General features: G+C 34.8%; 1 protein-coding gene across 4 annotated transcripts in view; it reads right to left on the reverse strand.

Moving 5' to 3' along the window:
- Positions 1 to 27,173, reverse strand: part of EPHA6 (EPH receptor A6) — a gene marked incomplete at its 5' end in the record, with an annotated part of 845,284 nt that overhangs the window by 709,089 nt on the left and 109,022 nt on the right. For all 4 annotated transcript variants that reach the window (XM_082625310.1, XM_082625308.1, XM_082625309.1 and 1 more), the window contains one exon: positions 1,627 to 2,290. In XM_082625310.1, the coding sequence (XP_082481436.1) occupies positions 1,627 to 2,290 (664 nt within the window). The remainder of the gene's footprint in view (positions 1 to 1,626; positions 2,291 to 27,173) is intronic.

The following is a 27,173-nucleotide window of genomic DNA, read 5'->3' on the forward strand; positions in this document are numbered from 1 at the left end:
TAATCACATAAATCCTTAGATAATTATTGTTTAAATAATTTTAAAGCTTTATTATTTTTACCAATATCCAGCATCTACCTAATATAAAATATGGTAAAACTACATGGTTAGTATATGTCATATGTTTTATCCTTGGCTATTATTGCCTTCTTAATCTCACTGGAAAATTATTCATGTTGCATTTTCCAATGTAAAATATTCTATAGTGCCCCTTCAAAGGATCATTTATATTGATAACTTATTTTTGTTTCATTCTAAATCCTTGTTACAGGTGAACAAAAATTTTGAATTAAATCTATATAAATTTCAATGAAATATATTTTAATGATTAAATAGTGAAGGAAAGTTGGCTCACACTTTAAATAAATATACTACAGACTTTTCATACAAACAGTACTTTCAAATGACCAAACATAATCATCACGGGTGGCTTTAGTGAACTTTTTCAGCATTCAAGAACCCAAGTGTTTCATAAATAGATAAAACGTTTAAAAATTCACATATATTACCACTGACCCTTATATAGAAACAAATATGTTTTTTTCTCATTTACTTTCATCCCTTTTAATGGGTGGGAACATACCACCGAACATCACCAAAAAAGTAAGTAAATTCGGTATGGTGCTATAGAAAAAAAACTATAAATAATTTACCATTGAGAGGAGAAGATCTCTACTATGTTACTATTTACCAAGAATTAATTTTATTTCTTTATTTGTGTTTTGATTATGAGTCCTAAATCCAAACATAATTGATATAAATTATCTTTATCAGGGGATATGCAATAATTTTTAAGTGTATATATTTATTAGATTAATAAGCCTTCATAAAATGATTCAAATAAAAAATTGTTTTATCTTGAAAATTACAGATATTTCATATCATAACTATATGAAAGGTATGGTTTTAAGCTTAATCAGCATTGCATTGTGTTCATACTTCCTAATAATTCGATCTTGCACAAGTACTGTCATTTAAACAAAAAAAGCTAATGTGTTATATGGTAGGAAATTGTACTTAATAGTAGCAAAGGATAAATTTCTGATATACTCAGTACTCAATCACCAAACACATAACATTCCTATAAACTATCCTATATATTTTTAAACATATGTATGATTCATATGAAAACATATGAATTCCTCATTTATTTAAATATAATTTCGGCTTACCTAGGTACTATTCAATTATTACAATTCAACATGAAAGAAAGAATTGCTTTCAAACTGTCTTTAAATGTCATATTCTCTATAAACCACCAAAACATAAAAGTTAATCAAATGCCTGCTTTGATCCCTTTTGCTTTTTGTTGTTACTATTGATGTTGCTTTCCTTTATAAAAATCAGGCAAATACAGCAATTCATACAGCAACTATTCTACTGAAGGCAATATGGAAGAACACTTGTTATGGTATATAATTTATTTTACATTTTCATACACCATTCCCAGGAGGAAAAAATATCAGAAATTATCTTATAGTTAATATGAGTTAATTTCTTCCACAATTAATTCTTCCAGGAATAGTATTTGAAAATGTATTATTTGAAAATAAATATACAACCAATTTACCTTTAAAAAACCATCATTTGAATGCATGAATAATTATTTAAATATTTCTTTCTTACCGTGGCAAGAACCTTCAATTTCTTCATATCCTGTACTGCAGATACACCTTCCAAGAGGAACCAGCCAATCTCCATCAGCTCCACAATACAGTTTAGGAGTGTCACGTTCTTCTGCACTCTTCACACAAGAGCCCCTTACTTCAACCAAGGAGGAAGAATCAACCCTTGGGATAGTGTCTGGAAACATGGCCAGATTACGAACAGTAAAGGGGCACTTTTTGTAGAAAACGCGGACTGAAACTAGGGCAATGCATGCCCCGATGTCTTGAAAAGCCAGATAAAATCCCTTCCTTTCTATAGGCCCCACCTCACGAATTTCAGTGTTGAGTTTGAGGATGCGATCACCCAAATCCATCTGGGTAAAACTTTCATCAGCAGCAATTGTGTCAATCTTTGTATACTGGCTTGGCTTGAATTTAATTCCATGGGACTCATCTGATTCCACATAATATAGATTAAATGTTTCTTTGCAAGTCCCCAAGACCCATGGGATGCTGTTACAATCCCTCAGTGTGAACTTCATTTCCACATAAATTTTCTGAGCTGCATCACGGGAGATCCAGTTTGTACGAAGCCAGTTGTTTTGGTTTGGTTCCATCACATTACATACCTGGTATGTGTGAATGGGCCTATTGTGTTCATCCATTTCAGTGATGGCATCCCACTGCAAAAAGCAAAAATAAAATAAATGATTATGAAAACACAGTGGTCGAACATATACAACTACTTCAAAAATTTTCTGTTTTACTGAAAGAAAAATGAATAAAAAGGATACAAATAAAGCAAAGCAAAGCAACAATGATGCAGGATTTTAACCAGGAGGCTTTCATTAAGACAATAGGTTCTGAACATACCAGCTGTCCTGGTATGAATCTTACCTTCTTACATGTTAGTTGCAACATCAAGGGATACTTTATTTAACCTCTAGTTTCCTCAACTATAAAATGGAGCTAATAAGAGTACCTGTTTCATAGGATTGTTGTGAGGCATAAATTAGTTAATATATGTAAAGAACTTTAAATGGTTTCTAGTACTTTATAAACAACCTAAAATAGCATCTATTATGTGATCAAATAACTAGACCAATGACAAATGTACTCTAGTTACCCATTTGTCTTCATATCCAAGTTGCCACAAATTGAGGTATATTCATCAGTATTCAATTAAACATTTACATGTCTATTTTGATAGAAAATAGACATAGAGAAGGCTTTAGATTTATTCAAGAAATATTTATCAGGCACTATTCTGGACACTAGGAATACAGCAGTGCACTAGCTGAACAAAAACTCCCTGCCTTCATGGATCTTACTTAGAGTGAGGAGACGCAATAAAAACTGTAAATGAGTCAACTGAAAAATATGGTAGAAAGTACAGTGGGAAAAAATAAGGCAGGGAGATGGGGAAGAGGGTTGAAATTTTAAATAGTATGACCAGAGAAGGCCGTACTGAGATTGTGACATTTAAGTAATGTCTTAGGGGTGAGGCAGTGAAGAAGAAAGAGTAAGTACCAATCCCTGAGGCAGGAGGGTATAGGTATGTTTTAGGAACAGCTTGAACGGGCACTAAACAGAGAGGCAAAGAAGGTGCAAAAAAGCCTTTGTGAGCATTGGAAACACTTTGGCTTTTACTCTGAGCTAGATCATTGGATTTTCTTCACTTCTGTATGTTTACATAGAAGCATTCTGCCACCTATATGAATAGAAAAAACTTATCTTTTTTATAATTTTAGTAAAAATGTTTGAGTACATTGAAATTAATTGGCATTGTCATTATTTATACATCTAATACTGCATACTTCTATATTACAAATTTAGATTGTAAGTATATTTTATTTGTATAATAAAAGTTATAATAATTTTCAGTAAACAAAAACACATTCTGGTAACTTCACAGTCTTTTTGGAAAAACATACTAGTCACCATAATTTCTCATTTCTATTAAAGTACAGTGGAAATGATAAACTGTTTTCTATAGTGAATGTGTTCTATTTCTTGATACCACACTTCAGTGATTTATAATAAGCTTATTTAACTCACCCAGTTTGCAGTTTCTTATTTTATTTGGCTGGAGAGAGTTAATTAATCGAGACTGGTGGAATTTCAATTAATATAGTTTCTAACAGAATGGCTTCTTTCCTCAGTCTGTTGGATTGTTGAAACACTAATACTTTCAATTATCTACTTTAAATTTCCACAAATAAACAATTTATATTATCCATCAAGCAAACTTAAAAACAATTCTGTATCTAAAATTTCATTTGTAAGTTGCTTGCTTGAAATTCAGAAGGTATTTTCCAGAAGAAACAATGAGTTCCTTTAGAACTGTGGATACAACTTTACAAAACACACCCACTGCTTATCAGGGGTGATCCAAAAATTTCACAGAGGCACATAAAATTACCCATCTAAATACCTTTCACCCTAACATATTATAGGTCTATATGACTGTTACCCGTAAATTTAAAGGCAAACCAGAACTATCAGAGCTCATTTAAAATGGTAAGCTAACCATTCAGAATATAAATAGTAAGACAAGATACAACTAATAAAATCTGAGAACTGTCAAAATAAGTGTCCAAAATTCTAAGCATTTTCCCCATTGGAGAGCCTCTAAGGTACTTATCCAGTGATTATTCTTATTTCAGATAAATTTCTAATCAGAATTGATTTTATTCCTCAGGGAATGCATGTAATTACTATTGTCTACACTGCATCCTCTACTCTCCCATATAAGAGTATAGAGATAGACTGTCAATAAATTCTGTTTGAATAATTACATCTTAACATCTTCAGACTATATCTCTTCATATTAATAAAAAGTATTAACCATTCTCATCAAACAATCAATTCTCCTAAAATATGAGATTAAATAAATGTGAAAAATTACATCTGTGACAGAAAAAATAGTTCTGAAATCATTACATATCTTTATTTAAAAATATGTTGAGTTTGGAAAAAATGTTTAGATGGAAAGAAGGATCAGGGATGAGAAGAATATGACATGCATACACTGAATCAGGATTAATCTGAAACGAGATAAGGAAATAACAAAACACATGCAAATAATGAGAAATGTGGTTCTTTTCAAAGCACTACATAAGGATGTTTAACAAAATGGTACATTATTTTCTATGTTAAATTAATGATTTTTGAGAAACAATGCTGTTTCTTCTCTCATAATCAAAAAAAAAAAACAATAAAAAAAAAGAAAGAAAGAAATCAGAATGAGATTCAGATACCAAAATAGCCAAAAGGGATCAACTGCTAAATTTAATCTGATCCAAGAATACTGAAAGTAATTTAAATTAGATTTTTAAATTTGAATATGATTCACTAAGAGTATAAATAAATTCAAGATTGCTATAAGATCTAAAAGGCTAGGAAATTTACTAAAAATATATTGTCATTAGTAGATATAGAAATGCTATCATATTTAAATCATAATGTATCCTTTGGAAACACTGCATTTACACAAAGTTATATTTGTATTTATACAGTCACATAACTTTTAGTTACAATTTCCAAGTATTAAAATAAATAGAGCCTCTAAAAATATGGGGTCCAAGGAAAGAATGGAAGTATAGGGCTCACATACCAAATGTCTAAATATTTTTAAATGATAAATCATTCTTCAAAGAAGGTCAAACTCTAAGTATGTTCTATTTGCCTACTTTAGAAAGATACTGGAAGGCCAGGTTCAAATTTAAAATATTTGGACTTCTCAGAATTTCATGCCAGCATGTGGTAGTCCATCCAGAGCCAACCCCTAACCTTAGTCAACCACATTTCTATTTCCTCCCTGATGCTAGGTAAATCCCATACCATGAAGGACTTCACACAAGCACATACATGAGCATCCCAGTCTTCATGTCCCAGCTGTGTCCCTCCTTTGCTACAAAAAGATGCCAAATCTGATTCTCTATTCAACCTAGGTTGAGCATACCAGTAGCACAGTTTACCCTTTGGAGAATGGACCCCCAACAAGAAGCCTTAAAGTTCTTGAAAGGAGATTTGAAGCCATCTGAGCAGGGAATTCAGGGGTATTACCTACAGTGTGGTACAGAAGGAAAGCATAGGATCTAAGTAGCATACTATCTTATTGCTCAAGGTCATTGCTTCACAAAGAGGGTTGTAGCTAGAGAAATGAATGGGGACATCCATCTAAAGCTCTAGGAATAGTGTATCATCTTCCATTCCCAAGTCTAAAGAAAGGTATAATCTCCCAAGACCAAACCAGGAAGTAATAGAAAATATGAACAGACTAGTTACCAGTACTGAAATTGAATCAGTAATTTTAAAACTCCCAATAAACAAAAGTCCAGGACCAGATGGCTTCACAGATGAATTTTACCAAACATTTAGAGAAGAGTTAACACCTATCCCCTTCTGAAACTATTCCAAAAAACTGCAGAGGAAGGAATACTTCTGAACTCGTTCTATGAGGCCACCACCACCCTGACACCAAAACCAGACAAAGATATCACAAAAAAAGAAAATTACAGGCCAATACCACTGATGAACACAGATGCAAAAATCTTCAACAAAATACTAGCACACCAAATCGAACAATACATTAAAAAGTTCATATAACATGATTAAGTGGGATTTATCCAAGGATGCAAGGATTTTTTAATATCCACAAATCAATCAATGTGATACACCACATTAACAAATTGAAGGATAAAAACCATATGATCATCTTGGGACTTCCCTGGTGGTCCAGTGGCTACAACTCCAGGCTCCCGGCTCCCAATGCAGGGGGCCCAGGGTCGATCTCTGGTCAGGGAACTAGATCCCACATGCCACAACCAAGAGTTCACATGACACAACTAAAGATCCCACATGCCACAACTTTTAAAAAAAAATCCTGCATGCTGCAACTGAAGATCCTGCACACCACAACGAAGATCTTGCACACGGCAATGAAGATCCCGCATGCTGCAACTAAGACCCGGTGCAGCCAAATAAATAAATAAATAAATAAATAAATATTTTAAAATGTATGATCATCTATAGATGCAGAAAAAGCTTTTGATAAAATTCAACATGCATTTTTGGTAAAAGCTCTTCAGAAAGTGCGCATAGAGTGAACCTACTTCTTCATAATAAAGGCCATACATGACAAACCCACAGCTAATATCATACTCAATGGTGAAAAGTTGAAAGCATTTCCTCTAAGATCAGGAAGAAGGCAAGGATTCCCACTCTCACCACTTTTATTCAACGTAGTTTTGGAAGTCCAAGCCACAGTAATCAGAGAAGAAAAAGAAATAAAAGGAATCCAAATGGGAAAACAAGAAGTAAAACTGTCAATATTTGCAGATGACATGATTCTATACATAGAAAATCCTTAAGACACTACCAGAAAACTACTAGAGCTAATCAATGAATTCAGTTAAGTTGCAGGATATAAAACTAATACACAGAAATCTGTTGTATTTCTATACACTAACAATAAAATATCAGAAAGAGAAATTAATGAAACAATCCCATTTACCATCACATCAAACAGAATAAAATACCTAGGAATAAACCTACCTAAGGAGGCAAAAGACTGGTACTCTGAAAACTATAAAACACTGATGAAAGAAATTGAAGACAACAGAAACAGATGGAAAGATATACCGTGTTCTTGGATTAGAAGAATCAATATTGTTAAAATGACCATACTACCCCAGGCAATCTACAGATTCAATATAATCCCTATCACATTACCAATGGAATTTTTCACAGAACTAGAACAAAAATGTTTAAATTTGTATGGAAACAAAATAGACCCCAAATAGCCAAAACAATCTTGAGAAAGAAGAACGAAGCTGGAAGAGTCATGCTCCCTGACTTTACACTTTACTACAAAGCTACAGTAATTAAAACAGCATGGTACTGGCACAAAAACAGAAATATAGATCAATGGAACAGGATAAAAAGCCCAGAAATAAACCCAGACACTTATGGTCAATTAATCTGTGATAAAGGAGGCAAGAATATACAATGGAAAAAAGACAGTCTCTTCAATAAGTGGTGCTGGGAAAACTGGACAGCTACATGTAAAAGAATGAAATTAGAGATTCTCTAACACTATATACAAAAATAAACTCAAAGTGGATTAAAGACCTAAATGAAAGACTGGATACTATAAAACTCCTAGAGGAAAACATAGTCAGAACACTCTTTGACATGAATTGCAGAAATATTTTTTTGGATCCATCTCCTAGAGTGATGAAAATAAAAACCAAAAATACCAAATAGGACCTAATTAAACTTAAAACCTTTGCATAGCAAAGGTTACCATGAACAAAACAAAAAGACTACCTACAGACTAGGAGAAAATATCTGCAAATGATGTTACTGACAATGGCTCAATTTCCAAAATATACAAACAGCTTAATATCAAAAAATTAAACAATCCAATCAAAAAATGGGCAGAAGACTAAACAGACATTTCTCCAAAGAATACATACAGATGGCCAGCAGGCACATGAAAAGATGCACAATACCGCTAATTATTAGATAAGTGCAAATCAAAACTACAATGAGGTACCACCTCACTTCGGTCAGTATGGTCATCATTAAAAAGTCTACAAATAGCAAATGCTGGAGAGGGTGTGGAGAAACGGGAACCCTCCTACACTGTTGGTGGGAATGTAAATTTGTGCAGCCACTATGGAGGACAGTATTGAGGTTTCTTAAAAGACTAAAAATAGAGTTATCAAATGATCCTACAATCCCACTCCTAGGCATATCAGAGAAAACTCTAGTTGGAAAAGATACATGCACCCCAATGTTCATAGCAGACATGGAAGCTATGTCTGCTGTTTACAATAGCCAAGACATGGAAGCAACCTAAATGTCCATTGGATCAATGGATCAAGAAGTTGTGGTACATATATATACTGGAATATTACTCAGCTATAAAAAAGAATGAAATAATGCCATCTGCAGCAACATAGATGGACCCAGAGATTATCATACTAAGTGAAGTCAAACAGAGAAAGACAAATATCATATGATACCATTTATTTGTGGAATCTAAAAAAAAAATGATACAAATGAACTTATTTACAAAACAGAAACAGACTCACAGACATAGAAAACAAATATGGTTACCGAAGGGGAAATTTGGGTGGGGGAGAGGGATAAATTAGGAGTCTGGGATTAGCAGATACATACTACTATATATAAAATATATAAACAACAATGACCTACTGTACAGCAAAGGGAACTATATTCAATATCTTATAATAACCGACAATGGAAAAGAATATATATATACATATATAAACATATGTATATTATATACATAACTGAATCACTTTGCTGTACAACACTGTAAATTAACTATAGTTCAATTTTAAAAAAGGTTAAAAAATCTGATTTGGAGTGTAAGGTACTATAATTACTCTTTAATATCAAAGAGAGTTAGATATTATAAAAAACTTTTATGTTCTGCTTCATTATTGGGTGGTTAATGTAAACATTTGCCTCCAAACTCTTTTGCCTCCTAAAGTTCTCCACTGATCCTACAGATCATGTGTTAATAAGCAATAAACAATATTTAGTGAGTTTACAGTACATATTAAATTCCATACGAGGAATGAAGAAATTAGATACAAGAACTGCTTGCTCTTACTGGACTTATTATAATATTTTAAGGTAATAAATTATGAAAACATAATTGACAGCACAGAACTGAATATAAGAAACAAATAAACAGTATATATAGTAAATAGAGTAAGTGTCCAACGGATAGCAACACTTGTGAATGAGGGTGGTTTGGCAGTTTTGGCCAAGATGGAGAGACTGAACTTTAACCTTAAAGAATTACAAGATTCAATAAGGCAGAGGAAGAAGAGTGTATAGAAAAATAATGTATAACACTAATCTATATGCATATAATTTTTGGCAGCACAGTCCTGTACTACATATATTTAGTGGGTAAAAGTTTTCACCCCTATTTAAAACAAAAACAAACACATACTTATTCTCCAGTTGTGAAATATTTAGATGTACATGGTTTGGTTAAATAAGAATCAGTTGTACACCAAAGGGTTCTTTCTTTTATAAACTTCAAGGGCACCTTGGATATAATGATTCCTGAGGGCAACTATTTGTATCCTGAATTTATACCATCAAAGCTTTTTCACAAATATTAACTTATTTGGTCCTCATCAGTCCAATAAAGTGAGACAGATATTTTCATTTTCACATTACTGATAAGGAATTCAATACCCAGGAACTGCATGGGCCAAGGACTAGAACCAGGCCTTCTAACTCCATTTTCTGTATTTCATGATGTTTTACTGGTGACTTGTTGGCCTAGGGGAGATTGTCTCTCCCAGGGCTAGTTAATTCTTAGAGATCCCAAAAGCCTCTGGGCCTAGAGCATATCTTTCATAGGCAAATCAACCAAACCGGAGTCTATAGGCCCAACTACTTCCTTACCTAACTCTCACACACCAAGCCAGTATTTCTTCTGTCTTAAACCCCGGCGCAGGTACCAGGCAACTAGAGACCAACCCTATAGCTCAAAGTCTGAAGGAATTATTCAAACTAGCCTATCCTAAGCTGTTTACTGGGCCCTGCCTTGCGTTTCCCACAGAAACCCCAATAAGGGCTCTGACTCAGACTTTCCCCTCACTCCTGTCTTCTGTCACTTGACCAAAACTGATTGCTTCCCCTGTGGCCCTGCATAGCCTTGATGACCTCCTTCCTGGAACCTGTGCGTATAATAGACTTCTCCTTTCCAAGTGTAATTCTTGTTTCCTCCTGTGGCCACAGTGACTTTACCATACCATTATCCAACATGTACATTCTTAGAACAAACAGCTATATGGTTCATTACACATTCTTCCTGCCAACCCTTTGGAAGATAACTGATTCTTGCTTAATCAAAAGCTTTCATTGAGCAAGACACTGCAAGAGACAGTGCTTTTCTATTCACATGTAATCCTCTCCTTGATCCAAAGAAACAGACTCATAAAATAACTAATAGATAGAAGAAGTTCTCTGTTCTACTTAACCAGCCACAAAAGCAGATACAGTTCACAAGATATTCTACCCTGCAGAAGCATGTATTAAAGTAATTAAACAAGGAGGCTATTAGACTGAGGTGGCTCTAATGCCTTGGCAGCTTGTGTAAGCAAATCCAAACCTGAGCTAGATAAATTCCTATAAATGTTCCAAAGTTAGGAAATAAAAACCTAAGAACAACCAATCACAAACAGCCATCTAGCCTTTCCCACTTAAATGAGGTACCCACTTAAGTTATAGCCAATCAAATAATTTCCGTGCTTTGCTTCTATGTCTGCTGTATAAAAAACACCTTTCCCCTAGCTCCTGTTGGCAGAGTGACCCTAACCACTTTTGGTTTGATGCTGCCTGATTCAAATCAATGTTAGTGATAGGGATAGAGTAGAATAATTAGTTTAAAAATCCCACTAGGGGATTAAAGACAGAAAGGAAATTTTAAGGGAGTTTGGGAAACTGTTGTAAGCTAATGACCACTCAAGAAAAGAATCCAATAACCTACCGTATCTTTTTTTTTTTTTTTTTTTTTTTGCGGTACGCGGGCCTCTCACTGTTGTGGCCTCTCCCATTGTGGAGCACAGGCTCCGGACGCGCAGGCTCAGCGGCCATGGCTCGCGGGCCCAGCCGCTCCACGGCATGTGGGATCTTCCCGGACCAGGGCACGAACCCGTGTCCCCTGCATCGGCAGGCGGACTCTCAACCACTGTGCCACCAGGGAAGCCCCAACCTACTGTATCTTGAAGGAAGACCAGGTGCATTCAAGTTCCAGGCACACTCAAGCCACAAGTCCTGATAGTTAAAACACAAGACAATAGATATGGGGTCTGAATATTGTTACATGAAGCCAGGGAGTTAATGGTACTTGAAGAAGAGCATTTCTGCATGTAGCCAAGATGGAATATAGGGGAAAGGGGAAAGAAACTAGATGAAAGGGGACATTATACCAAAACCTGAGGTGCATAACCATTTTTTAGTATATGTTACCATCTTTCTGCTAAAATACATATGATTTCAATAACGCCATGACAGTCCCGGCTAAACCACATAGGGTCAAAGGAGGAACTAATGATGTAAGCCTTGACATCTACCCAAGAATGATGAAGAAGGTGGTCTTCCCCCTCCCACTTTTTCTTTGATTATAAAAATGTAGCCCTCTTTGCTGTCAGGGCTGTGCTCCCTTGCCTGCCCACTTGTACCTCTCACAAGCTTCCTATGCTAATAAACTCACTCTTTACCTATCATTTTGCCTCACCCTGAATTCTTTCTGTGACAAGACAAAAGAACCTGAGCTTCAGTAAGTACTGATACCAGGTGAGCAGTTTCACTTAAAAGACAGTGGGTTTGAGTCTCCTCCTAAGTCAGGGATCATGGGTTCAAGTCCCAATCTGAGGCGTGACTGGATATGAGACCCATCCAAGAAAGAATGTGGCTTCATTAGCTCAAATAAATTCATAGAAATTTTAATATGCCTCTGTTTACCTTTCAACACATGTATGCATGTTTTGTTTTACTGAGTTTTTTCTATACTATATAACAGTGAATTGTTTTACATATAGGTGTTTAAGTCATATGAAAATATAAAAAATTATAATAAACAATAATGAGATGGAAGAGTTGGAATATTTTGAGCTTAGTTCCTATTTTCTAAAAGCAAATAGCTGGAGGGGCACCTTCAAGATGACGAAGGAGTAAGACGTGGAGATCACCTTCTTCCCTACAAATACATCAAAACCACATTCACATGTGGAACAACTCCTACGGAATGCTACTGAATGCTGGCAGTAGACCTCAGACTTCCCAAAAGACACCCTCAGGTGACCTACATGCAGAGGCAGGGGCAAATCCCAAGCTGAACCCCAGGAGCTGGGTGAACAAAGAAGAGAAAGGGAAACTTATCCCAGCAGCCTCAGGAGCAGCAGATAAAATCTCTACAGTCAACTTGATGAACCCTGCATCTGTGGAACACCTGAATAGACAACAAATCATCCAAAAATTGAGATGGTGGACTTTGGGAGCAACAGTAGACTTGGGGATTTGCTTTCTGCATCCCATTTGTTCCTGGTTTTATGTTTATCCTAGTTTAGTATTTAGAGTTTATTATCATTGGTAGACTTGTTTATTGATTTGGTTGCTCTCTTCCTTTTATTTTTTTAATATATATATTTTTCCTTTTTCTCTTTTTGTGAGTGTGTGTCTGTATGCTTCTTTGTGTGATTTTGTCTGCATAGCTTTATATTTGCCATTTGTCCTGGGGTTCTGACTGTCTTTATTTATTTTTTTTTTTAATATAGTTTTTAGCGCTTGTTATCACTCGTGGCTCTGTTTTTGGTTTGGTTGCTCTCTTCTTTCTTTCTTTTTTTGGTTACTTTTTAATTTTTTAATTTATAATAACTGTTTTCTATTTTAATTATTTTATTTTATTTTATTTTATTTATTTTTTCTTTCTTTCTTTCTTTCTTTCTTTTTTTCTCCCTTTTCTTCTGAGCCATGGGGCTGACAGGGTCTTGGTGCTCTGGCCAGGTGTGAGGCCTGAGCCTCTGAGGTGGGAGAACTGAGTTCAGGACACTGGTCCACCAGAGGCCTCACGGCCACATGTAATATCAAATGGTGAAAGCTCTCCCAGAGATCTCCATCTCAACACCAAGAAGCAGCTCCAATCAACGACCAGCAAGCTACAGTGCTGGAAACCCTATGCCAAACAACTAGCAAGACAGGAACACAAACCCACCCATTAGCAGAAAGGCTGCCTAAAATCATAATAAGTTCACAGACACCCCCAAACAAACCACTGGACGTGGTTGTGCCCCACAGAAAGATAAGATCCAGTCTCATCCACCAGAACACAGGCACCAGTCCCTTCCACCAGGAAGCCTACAAAGCCCACTGAAACAACCTTAGCCACTGGGGGCAGACACCAAAAACAATGGGAACTACGAACATGTAGCGTGTGAAAAGTAGACCCCAAACACACTAAGTTAAGCAAAATGAGAAGACAGAAAAACACACAGCAGATGAAGGAGCAAGGTAAAAACCCACCAGACCTAATAAATGAAGAGGAAATAGGCAGTCTACCTGAAAAAGAATTCAGACTAATGATAGTAAACATGATCCAAAATCTTGGAAATAGAATGGAGAAAATACAAGAAACATTTAACAAGGACCTAGAAGAACAAAAGAGCAAACAAAAAATGATAAACAACACAATAAATGAAATTACAAATTCTCTAGAAGGAATCAATAACAGAATAACTGAGGCAGAAGAACGGATAAGTGACCCGGAAGATAAAATAGTGGAAATAACTACCAAAGAGCAGAATATAGAAAAAAGAATCAGAAGAATTTAGGAAAATCTCAGAGACTTCCTGGACAACATTAAGCACAACAACATTCCAATTATAGGGGTCTCAGAAGAATAAGAGAAAAAAAAAGGGACTGAGAAAATATTTGAAGAGATTATAGTTGAAAACGTCCCTAATATGTGTAAGGAAATAGTCAATCAAGTCCAGGAAGCACAAAGAGTCCCATACAGGATAAATCCAAGGAGAAATATGCCAGGACACATGTTACTCAAACTATCAAAAACTAAATACCAAGAAAAAATATTAAAAGCAGCAAGGGAAAAGCAACAATTAACATACAAGGGAATCCCCATAAGGTTAACAGCTGATTTTTCAGACAAAACTCGGCAAGCCAGAAAGGAGTGGCAAGACATATTTAAAGTGATGAAAGGGAAAAAACCTACAACCAAGATTACTTTACCCAGCAAGGATCTCATTCAAATTCGATGGAGAAATTAAAACCTTTACAGACTAGCAAGAGCTAAGAGAATTCAGCACCATCAAACCAGCTCTACAACAAATGCTCAAGGAACTTCTCTAGGCAGGAAACACAAGAGGAGGAAAAGACTTACAATAACAAACAGAAAACAATTAAGAAAATGGTAATAGGAACACACTTTTCAACAACTACCTTAAATGTAAAAGGATTAAATGCTCCAACCAAAAGACAAAGACTGTCTGAAATGATACAAAAACAAGACCTGTATATATGCTGTCTACAAGAGACCCACTTCAGACTTAGGGACACATACAGACTGAAAGTGAGGAGATGGAAAAACATATTCCATGAAAATGGAAATCAAAAGAAAGCTAAAGTAGCAATTCTCGTATCAGACAAAATGGACTTCAAAATAAAGACTATTACAAGAGACAAAGAAAGACACTACACAATGATGAAGGAATCAATCCAAGAAGAAGATATAACAATTGTAAATATTTATGCACCCACCATAGGAGCACCTCAATATATAAGGCAAATACTAACAGCCATAAAGGGGGAAATCGACAGTAACACAGAAAGTGGGGGACTTTAACACCCCCCTTACACCAATGGACAGATCATCCAAAATGAAAATAAATAAGGAAATACAAGCTTTAAATGACACACTAAACAAGATGGACTTAATTGATATTTATAGGACATTCCATTCAAAAACAGCAGATTACACTTTCCTCTCAAGTGCTCATGGAACATTCTCCAGGATAGATAATATCTTAAGTTGCAAATCAAGCCTTGGTAAACTTAAGAAAATTGAAATTGTATCAAGTATCTTTTCTGACTACAATGCTATGAGACTTCACAGGAAAAAAATCTGTAAAAAATACAAACACACGGAGGCTAAACAATACACCACTGAATAACCAAGGGATCATGGAAGAAATCAAACAGGAAATCAAAAAATACCTAGAAACAGATGACAATGAAAACACGACAACCCCAAACCTATGGGATGCAGCAAAAGCAGTTCTAAGAGGGAAATTTATAGCAATACAATCCTACCTCAAGAAACAAGAAACATCTCAAATAAACAACCTAACCTTACATCTAAATCAAGCAGAGAAAGAAGAAAAAAATAAAATCCCACAGTTGGAAGAAGGAAAGAAATCATAAAGATCAGATCAGAAAGAAATGAAAAAGAAATGAAGAAAATGATGGCAAAGATCGTTAAAACTAAAAGCTTGTTCTTTGATAAGATAAACAAAATTGATAAACCATTAGCCAGACTCATCAAGAAAAAAAGGGAGAAGACTCAGATCAATAGAATTAGAAATGAAAAAGGAGAAGTAACAACTGACACTGCAGAAATACAAAGGATCATGACAGATTACTACAAGCAACTATGTGCCAACCAAATGGACAACCTGGAAGAAATGGACAAATTCTTAGAAAAGCACAACCTTCTAAGACCGAACCACGAAGAACTAGAAAATATAAACAGACCAATCACAAGCAGTGAAATTGAAACTGTGATTAAAAATCTTCCAACAAACAAATGCCCAGGACGAGATGACTTCACAGGCGAATTCTATCAAGCACTTAGAGAAGAGCTAAAACCCATCCTTCTCAAACTCTTCCAAAATATAGCAGAGAGAGGAACACTTCCAAACTCATTCAAGGAGGCCACCATCACCCTGATATGAAAACCAGACAAAGATGCCAAAAAAAAAGAAAACTAGGGGCCAATATCACTGATGAACATAGATGCAAAAATTTTCAACAGAACACTAGCAAAGAGAATCTAACAACACATTAAAAGTATCATACACCATGATCAAGTGGGGTTTATCCCAGGGATGCAAGGATTCTTCAATATACGCAAATAAATTTGATAAATCATATTAACAGACTGAAGGAGAAAAACTACATGATCATCTCAGTAGATGCAGAGAAAGCTCTTAATAAAATTCAACACCCATTTGTGATGAAAACCCTGCAGAAAGTAGGCATAGAGGGAACTTACCTCAACATAATAAAGGTCATATAAGACAAACCCACAGCCAACATCATTCTCAGTGGTGAAAAACTGAAACCATTTCCACTAAGATGAGGAACAAGACACGGTTGCCCACTCTCACCAGTATTATTCAACATAGTTTTGTAAGTTTTAGCCACAGCAATCAAAGATGAAAAAGAAATAAAAGGAATCCAAATTGGAAAGAAGAAGTAGAGCTGTCACTGTTTGCAGATGACATGATACTATACATAGAGAATCCTAAAGATGCTATCAGAAAACTACTAGAGCTAATCAATGAATTTGGTAAAGTAGCAGGATACAAAATTAATGCACAGAAATCTCTTGCATTCCTATACACTAATGATGAAAAACCTAAAAGAGAAATTGAGGAAACACTCCTATTTACCACTGCAACAAAAATAATAAAATACCTAGGAATAAACCTATCTAAGTAGATTAAAAAAACCCTGTAAGCAGAAAACTATAAGACACTGATGAAAGAAATTAAAAATGATACAGACAGAGGGAGAGATATACCATGTTCTTGGATTGGAAGAATGAACATTGTGTAAAAGACTATACTACCCAAAGCATTCTACAGATTCAATGCAATCCCTATCAAACTACCAATGGCATTTTTCACAGAATCAGAACAAAAAATTTCACAATTTGTATGGAAACACAAAAGACCCCGAATAGCCAAAGCAATCTTGAGAAAGAAAAACGGACCTGGAGGAATCAGACTCCCTGACTTCAGACTATACTATAAAGCTACAGTAATCAAGACAGTATGGTACTGGCACAAAAACAGAAATATAGTTCAATGGAACATGACAGAAAGTTCAGAGATAAACACACGCACATATGGTCACCTTATCTTTGATAAAGGAGGCAAGGATATACAATGGAGAAATGGCAGCCTCTTCAGTAAGTGGTGCTGGGAAAACTGGACAGCTACATGTAAAAGAATGAAATTAGAACACTCATACACAAAAATACACATACACAAAATAAACTCAAAATGGATTAAACACCATTTGTGATGTTTAACAAAACATCACATACACCATACACAAAAATAAACTCAAAATGGATTAAAGACCTAAATGTAAGGCCAGACACTATAAAACTCTTAGAGGAAAACATTCGCAGAACACTCCATGACATAACTCACAGCAAGATCCTTTTTGACCCACCTCCTAGAGAAAGGGAAATATAAACAAATGGTACCTAATGAAACTTAAATGCTTTTGCATCACAAAGGAAACCATAAACAAGACGAAAAGACAACCCTCAGAATGGGAGAAAATATTTGAAAACGAAGCAAGTGACAAAGGATTAATCTCCAAAATTTAAAAGCAGCTCATGCAGCTCAATATCAAAAAATACAAACAACCAAATCCAAAAATGGCCAGAAGACCTAAACAGACATTTCTCCAAAGAAGATATACAGATTACCAACAAACACATGAAAGGATGCTCAACATCACTAATCATTAGAGAAATGCAAATCAAAACTACAATGAGGTATCACCTCACACCTGTCAGAATGGTCATCCTCAAAAAATCTGCAAACAATTAATTCTGAAGACGGTATGGAATAAAGGGAACCCTCTTGCACTGTTGGTGGGAATGTAAATTGATAGAGCCACTATGGAGAACAGTATGGAGGTTCCTCAAAAAGCTAAAAATTGTACTTCCATAAGACCCTACAGCCCCATTTCTGGGCCTATACCCTGAGAAAACCATAATTCAAAAAGAGTCATGTACCACAATGTTCACTGCAGCTCTATTTACAATAGCCAGGACATGGAAGCAACCTAAGTGTCTGTCAACAGGTGAATGGATAAAGAAGATGTGGCACATATATACAATGCAATATTAATCAGCCATTAAAGAGAAATGATATTGAGTTATTTGTATTGAAATGGATGGACCTAGAGACTGTCATACAGAGTCAAGTAAGTCAGAAAGAGAAAAACAAATACCGTATGCTAACACATATATATAGAATTTAAAAAAAAGAAATGGTTTTGATGAATCCAGGGGCAGGACAGGAATAAAGACGCAGATGTAGGCAATGGACTTGAGAACACGGGAAGGGGGAAGGGTAAGCTGGGACGAAGTGAGAGAGTGGCATGGACATATATACGCTACCAAAATGTAAAATAGATAGCTAGTGGGAAGCAGCTACATAGCACAGGGAGATCAGCTCGGTGCTTCGTGACCACCTAGAGGGGTGGGATAGGGAGGCTGGGAGGGAGAAGCAAGAGGGAGGAGATATGGGGATATATGTATATGTATAGCTGATTCACTTTGTTATAAAGCAGAAACTAACACACCATTGTAAAGCAATTATACTCCAATAAAGATGTTAAAAAAAAAAAGCAAATAGCTGACAGAATTGACCAACTTAACAGCAGACCTAATGACAGGTTTGATTATTTCATCATCCAACTTCTATAATTACTAGGTGTACGTACACATTTCAAACTGGACAGTAAGTTATACATGTGCTTGTCTTAATTACAGGCATGACTTTAACCCCCTGGAAAAAACTTGGTATATGGCTGAAGTTACCAGAAGTCTGCACATACAGCTTAGTGTTGTACATAACCTAAGATTATTTCTCCACTGATAAATCTCTTGGGCAGTTCCACTTAAAATGAATCTTTATTAGAAGTGATAGGAAATGTAAAAAGCTATGAACAGTACTTAATCCATTCATGCCTGAGGGTTCTCTAAAAGCCCATCCCCATCTACACAGAGTGAGTTTTTCTTTCTATAGCAAGCTAAATAAACTAGACTAAAAGGTGGATTCCTTTTGGACATAGAAAGTTAGAACACATAGAAAGTTAGAACAAGGAAATTAATTCCTAAAGCAAAGGGCAGTCACTTTGGTGACTGGGCAGTGGAGTCAGACTGCGTTCTTTTTTCAGAGAACAAAATAAGGCAATCAAATAGCTTCCTAGGGCTTCCCTGGTGGCGCAGTGGCTGAGAGTCCGCCTGCTGATGCAGGGGACACGTGTTCGTGCTCTGGTCCGGGAAGATCCCACATGCCATGGAGAGGCTGGGCCCCTGAGCCATGGCCGCTGAGCCTGCGCTCTGGAGCCGCAACGGGAGAGGCCACAAAGGGAGAGGTCACAACAGTGAGAGGCCACAACAGTGAGAGGCCCGTGTACCGCAAAAAAAAAAAAAAAAAAAAAAGCCTTCCTAGGCAAGAATATTCAGATAATTTGAATTTGCCGGTAAACTGACCTAAACATCCAAAATTCTAACGTGAATCTCTCAAATTTACACCTTCTTCCCTCAGAAAATTTTTAGAATTCAAAAGGAATATAAATGCTTATTTAAAAAAGAAACTTTAAAATTTTTAAATAAAAGCAGATAGTCTATTTCTCAGCATAGAAAGGGCTGTTGGAAAAATAATTACATTTTTAAATAGCAGTGATAACTTACTCAAAGGCCATAGCTCAAGAAAATTTTAACAAAGGAAGAGAGAAATTAACTTCATACTAAAATGCTTACCTCTTTATCTACAGACAGAAAAGGGAGGGGAAAAAAATCACACGCTAGATCCATTAGGACCCTGAACAGCTGCAGGGCTGATCTGGTTTAAGGAAAAAAAAAATCATTAAAAACCAATATTAAATATCCTGACAGTAGGGACTAGGGAAGGAAGCATCCTAATAACAGTGAAGAAAGAGACAGCTAAAAAAAAAATAAATTTGGTTTATACCTTTACCTGTGATTCCTAAATGAATAAGTACTTACTAATACGTATGTAGAACCACTTTCCTCTCTTCCCTTTTTTCTGTTTGCCTTTTTAAAAATCACATGCACTCTAATTTTAAAATTAGTAACTTAAATTTATTTCTGCCTCTATTTGTAACAGATGCTAGCTATCAGCTAAAAGGGAGATAACTATGTGGTAAAAAAAAAAACTATTTTTTCTTGACTTATTTCTTCAAAATGTGGTTATGATAAATATATAAAGGGAAATATGAAAGGGAAATAGAATATTACAAAAGATCATTGCAAAGATATAGAATCCAAAAGAACAAATGACTTAAAATTAGTTAGTATTACATTGGTAGATGACTAATTAATAAAATAATGAAATAGCCTATCATTACCCAGATATTATTCCAAAAGTAAAAGATAATCTAAAGATAGATTTAAATGAAATGAAGAAAGAACAACAAAATCATGGGAAATCTATAATTCCTAATTAGGTTCCCTGTATAACTTGTTACCAAGGGTTTTGTAGTATGTGGCTATAACTAATTATTCCTCAAGATTAAACTAAATTTAAATGAGAAAGGGAGCAATGCAGGGGAAGAAAATCTCCAACTTCATTCTAAGAATGATAAAAAATAGAAGAGGTGAAAATGAAAAGAAGTCTTAATTTGGTAAAATGACAAACATCTGATTTGTTCCAAACATTCTACCTCTTATCTTGCATAATCTAAATAAACTAAAGTGGTTGAATGTACATAGGCATCTCATTATGTAAGCTGTAATGACAATTTTTAAATCATAAGCATCTAATACTCTCTACCAAAGGAAAGCTTGTTATAGAGGCCTTCTTATTCTAATGTGATATTTTCCTCAGAACCACTTAAATATTCACTTTGAGTCAATATACTGACATAAACTTAGAAAATTAGTGCCCTGAATTCTGCTGCTAGGCATGTAGTTAATAACATAAATCGGTTTTGCAGCAGAAAAGTGAAGGCTTTGCATTTAAATGATGAATAGTTTCAGACTAAAACAAGAGAATAAAACAACAAGCAAAATGCATCACGTACATATACATTTCTATTTCACTTTGGGTAAACATGAAACTTTTTTATTAGCACTACAAAGCTATTTAATAAAAAAGTAAGAACTCAATGGCATAGCTATCTGGAAGACAACTACTGAGACTAAGTTTTATAAATAAATTTATTACTTTTGGTGAATTTGTCCTATTAACAGGACCAAAATATAACAAGAAGGATAATTTCATTAAGAAGGAATGATTCTTCCCATAAAAAATAGTCACATATTCATGAAGATTAAAAGTTCTTAAATAGAGTCCATCTTCTGAATGTCTGTAAGCCTTAATTGGCACAAAAAGTTAAGATTTTCACTTAACCAATAAATAAGATATTCAAAAAACTATCTTTGAATAGAATTTCTACAATTAAGATATGGAAAATATTCATCTTAATTGTTCTGTCTTATGTTCAACAATTCCATGCTAGTTTCCACAGGACTTCACAAATACAGAAAGCATGTGAAAATAATCTCACAAATCATACTTAATTTCATTCTTATATGATAGAGATAATAAAGCATATTATCCTGGTTTTATGGATGAGGAAATTGACTTAAAGGAGGGAATTGACTTATTTGAGTCTTCAAAGAAAACAGAAAAATCACCACCACAATTATCTGGAAGGTTCTATTAGCCCATATGGAGGCTTTGAACTAAAATACATTTAAATAGAATATAATCTCTATGAGAGCAGGGACTTTGTTTTGTCCCATTATTGTATCACCAGCACCAGGGGTATACAGTGCCAGGATCACGGTAAGTTCTTAATATTTGCTGGCTATGGAAATGAGTAATAGAAGGCTTGAATTCTAACTAAAACAATTCTGAACACTTCCACTCATGGGAGACTACTGTTTCTTACATCAGGTTTCTAAATATCACACATCATTGAGAGATATATAAACTTTGAGCTCCCTCCTAAACTAATCATCCTGTTTTAGAGTCTTCAATAACGACTTAGCTGAACACAGAAATATCAGATGAACTAACTGAAGTCTGCAAACATCAGATGACTCAGCCAGCACTATGCTAGAGCACAAGATTTTACCTTAGGACAAAGACTCAGGTTGAGAACCGAGAGGTGCTCTGTGTGTGTGGAGCCGGGGGTGGGGGTGTGTGGGGGTGTGGGTGTGTGTTTTCAAGATGGAGAGAGGAGGAGAGGAAAATGGTATCAAGAACATGTGTCTGCATCAGGAGAGAGAGAACTGAATAAGTGATATAACACTTAAGCTGCTTAAAAGGTATTCTTTAGTAGAGGACTTTAAGATAAAAAGGACTATTTACTGATCCAGTCAGATCACCTATCTTTGCTCTAATTACTAATAAAGCCTACAACCTTGACTCTGATTAACTTTCTATTTTAACTAAATGTTATAATATTTAACTATATTTTATTATGAATTGGTAATTCTTTTTTCTTTTTTTTAGATGTTGGGGGTAGGACTTTATTTATTTATTTATTTATTTATTTATTTTTGCTGTGCTGGGTCTTAGTTTCTGTGCGAGGGCTTTCTCTAGTTGTGGCAAGTGGGGGCCACTCTTCATCACAGTGCGCGGGCCTCTACTATCGCGGCCTCTCTTGCTGCGGAGCACAGGCTCCAGATGCGCAGGCTCAGTAGTTGTGGCTCATGGGCCTAGTTGCTCCGCGGCATGTGGGATCCTCCCAGACCAGGGCTCGAACCCGTGTCCCCTGCATTAGCAGGAAGATTCTCAACCACTGCACCACCAGGGAAGCCCCCTGAATTGGTAATTCTTACAAACATAAGGTATGAAATAAATGAACAGTCAAACTGTACATGTTAATGCAAATTGGGAGAAGAAACCCCTAAGATTGTGATGTTCTGTACACATTGCAAAGAAAATGATTAATGAAGGAGAAAGTATTTAAGCATATCAAATGCTGCTGAAAGGTCCTGTAAACAGTTCAATATTTACCGGATATTTTAACAGAGAAGTTACGGCAGCTATGACAAAAAACGGTTTGGTGGAGTGCTAATGTGGGCAGAAGCACAATCTTCATGCAGGGATCAGAAAAAGAGTGCTTTTTTAAATCACAGATATGTAATGTGTAAAATAAATTTATAGAGATTCTTTTAAGGTAAGAAGATGATTCTGTACATATGTTTCAGTTCATGTTCTGGCCCATTAATGTTGCTTAACACTTCACAAAGATATCTATTTTGACATGGTTTTTCAAAATATGTTAGACCTTCACAGTTCAAATAAAATTATAACTCTACCCAGGCCTACAGTTCCATAGGAATTGTTCCTGATATGTCAAAGTTTGCTTGACACCAGAATCCTGCATGTGGAACTATATCTAATGATCATCAGCTTCTCCAATGGCTTCAAACTGAGATTTGTCTACGTTAATTGACTTAGAGATATAAACTACATGTGCCATAAATAAATGTCTGACTTGCACAAAATTATGATAGGTTATACTAACTTTGTGGGCATATTTGTATTTAATGATTCTTAAACACAGAATGTAAGTGTATATATAGTGGGAAAATTGTGAAAGCACAGGTACTATTCTTTCAAATAACTCTGTGGCACTGATTTCCAATTATTAAAAAATTACTCTAGAATATCAAATTAGTAGTAGTTAGAGGGAAGTGTCACATGGGTAAGTTGGGAATTTTCCCCTACACCTCATTTGCAATCTCACAAATTATTGATTACCTAGAGTATAGTTTAAATGTATTCTTTCTGTAAGACTGTTTAAAAGAACTGCATGGTTTTAAATAGGATCTGACATAATGATCACTGTGCAATAAGCCAGACAGTGTAATAAGCTTACCCTGTTATTTCAAACAACCTTTAGAAAAAGTTTCACTAATCTTTTCTTAGGGGAAAAAAAGCAAAATAATATTTGAAGCTAACTAAATAAAAATGCTTAACAACCATTCACCTTGCAAACTTCAAGAAAAAAAACTATCCCTGGATATTACATATTATATTCCACAGAATAATAACCTAAAATTGCTGTTAGCATAGTATTAAAAATCTTATGATGCATTGCATGGAGTTTTAAGGTCATGTTGGGAACATAAATCTTTCAGCTCTAAAATACATTATATGGGACCAGTGAACTTAGGTACTTTTGTACTTAGGTGCTTCGTAACAGGCAAAAATAATTAGATGGATGTTAAATATCCTGTATACTTCTGATTAACCCAATATTCTTAAGAGACAGAAGAACAGAAAGGTGTTAACAATAAATATTATGAAATACTTTTCATATGAATATACTATCAAAATACATTGAAAATATATGTTTCTCTGTGTGTGTTAGTTATATTACGTTCTTCTATGAAAGTTTACAATTCATAAATCCAATAAGCAAAACACTGCCCATTTCCTAAGTAGCTAAAAATTAAAAGGACATGGAATTAAGTAATACATATACTTAAAGAGATATGGTTCCCAAAGTTAAGAAGCTTACATTCAAAGTCAGTATCATCTCTTACATATACTGAAAGGATCTAACATATACTAAAAATAGTTAATATTTAGAGCAATGATTTAAGTAAAATGCAACAGTTTATAAGTTAATAGAAAAAAATCAATGAATATACATGTCTGAGAAATTAGAAATATAGTGAAGTAGAATATAGAAAAAATTCCAGGGGAAAAAGTCATAAGAGAAGAAAAATTTTAAACAAGTGTATAAATAGGAGGTATAAAAGACGTCCTGACAGAAGGTAAAATACACATGTCAGTTTTCAAACAATAATTGTTAAATATCCACTTTTAAAAGATAAAGACTTCAAGATTTTATAATAAACAAAATGTAACTGCAACCCACATGCTAGCTGTGGATCCACTCTCCTCATTCCAACTTTTCTGCAAACACATCAAATTCATCTTTTTACTATTCAGAGTGTTCACTCTATCTCCTGTTTCCAATCTTAAATACAAAAATCTATCAAAGTGCTTGGCAAAACAAAGGATATTCCAATGATTAAAACACATACACCCACACACAAAAGAACAACTGCTACACAAATGCATGTTGCTAATAAGGGTAACAACTAAAACAAAATAATCCAAAAAAGTTAAGAGTAAAAGGACTTCCTAGAAAAAAATATTAACATCTGATGGGTACCAGTCATGAAAAACTTGGCAATATATTTGAGAATTCTAAGAAGGTATTTAAGCCACTGATAAAGTAATTCCACTTCTAGAATTTATTGTAAGTTTTTTTTCTTTTTTTTTTTTTTGCAGTACGCGGGCCTCTCACTGTTGTGGCCTCTCCCACCACGGAGCACAGGCTCCGGATGCGCAGGCCCAGCGGCCATGGCTCACGGACCCAGCCGCTCCGCAGCACGCGGGGTCCTCCCGGACCGGGGCATGAACCCGTGTCCCCTGCATCGGCAGGCAGACCCTCAACCACTGCGCCACCAGGGAAGCCCTATCGTAAGTTTTAAATAATAATTGTGAAATAGTGAAATGATAGAATGCCATCCAGTTATTAAAATTCATTTTGAAAAGAACATTTAATGGCTTAGAAAATATATACATAATATATTAAGTGGAAAACCTGAACTATATAAAACAATAAGTTAACTATATTCCCCATTTTGAAAAATATATGCATACATTATATATTATCTAACAATTTTACATATATAATATTATATAACCCACGGGGTTAACAGTATTATATAATAATAATAATAATATTCACAGAGAAAGTATACACACACACATAGAGCTGAGGAAAGAACTCTTAAAAAACTGAAATAACAGTGATTATTTCTCAAAGAAAGGATTATCAGTGAATTTTACTTTCTTCTTCGTGATTTGTAAGTTTTATAATTGTCCATAAATTTTATGTTTATACAAGTAATGGGATATATACTCCATGTGCAAGCATAAAATTATTGTTAAAAATACAGTTTCCAAGCACAAAAAACTAAAGTCTTTCCTAATTAATTCTAGGAAATTTATATACTTCTGATAATAAAAATATAACAATCTTATTTACTACAAAAAAAATCAACAAATTGGCCCCTTATAAAAAAGTAACAGCAACAGCAACAACAATGATAACATGGCTCAAACTAACTTGGGAGCAGAAATGTGGACTTAAACAAATTCAGTCAAACTTTTAAGAAACTGTTAAATCTTATCTGAGCTATTATTAAGTTACTGTCTCTCAGCTTCAGAGGTATCCTTCTGCTTTGCAGTGCTAGGACTGGGCCCTGGGAACCACGTTTTGGCTTTGCCAGTTGGTTCCCTGTAAGGGTCTCAAAAGAAATTCTGAATAACTGGAAACACATCTGATGCTCCTGGATGGGAATACTATAATCCATAATACTGACAGGATACTTTAATACAGTAAATGTGTCCATTTTCCCCACATTCATCTATAATGTAAATTCAATTCTAATATATATACCAGCTCTATAGTTTTAGGAAATTTAGTAAACTTATTCTAAAAAGTATAGGAAAGGATAACATTTCAAAAATATCTAAGTCATTTAAAAAAAAAAAAGAACCTAGAATTATGACTTGTCCTATTGATATTACAATATACTATAATTCCACAGTAATAAAATCTTATATACTAGCACAAAAGAGGCAAATGGATCATGAAACAGAATACAGTATTTAAAGATAGACCATGTTTATGTGGGAAGTAAACATCAAGTAATGAGTATATACAAAATCAAAGTGCAACAGATGGGCTATTCAATAGAAAAACTGGATCACTATATAAAAACCAAAACTGTATTTCTATGTGATCCCTTATAAGAAGGTTGATCCCCAAAGGCAACTGATCTAAATGTGAAGGTTAAACTATAAAGTTAATATATAGTGTAAATAAATCTTTGTGATCTAGGGTTAGGGAAAGACTTCCTAAACAATAACCTGAAGTACAAAATATAAAGTG

This window comes from Mesoplodon mirus, assembly GCF_964341445.2.
Source record: "Mesoplodon mirus genome assembly, chromosome: 6".
Lineage (NCBI taxonomy): Eukaryota > Metazoa > Chordata > Mammalia > Artiodactyla > Ziphiidae > Mesoplodon > Mesoplodon mirus.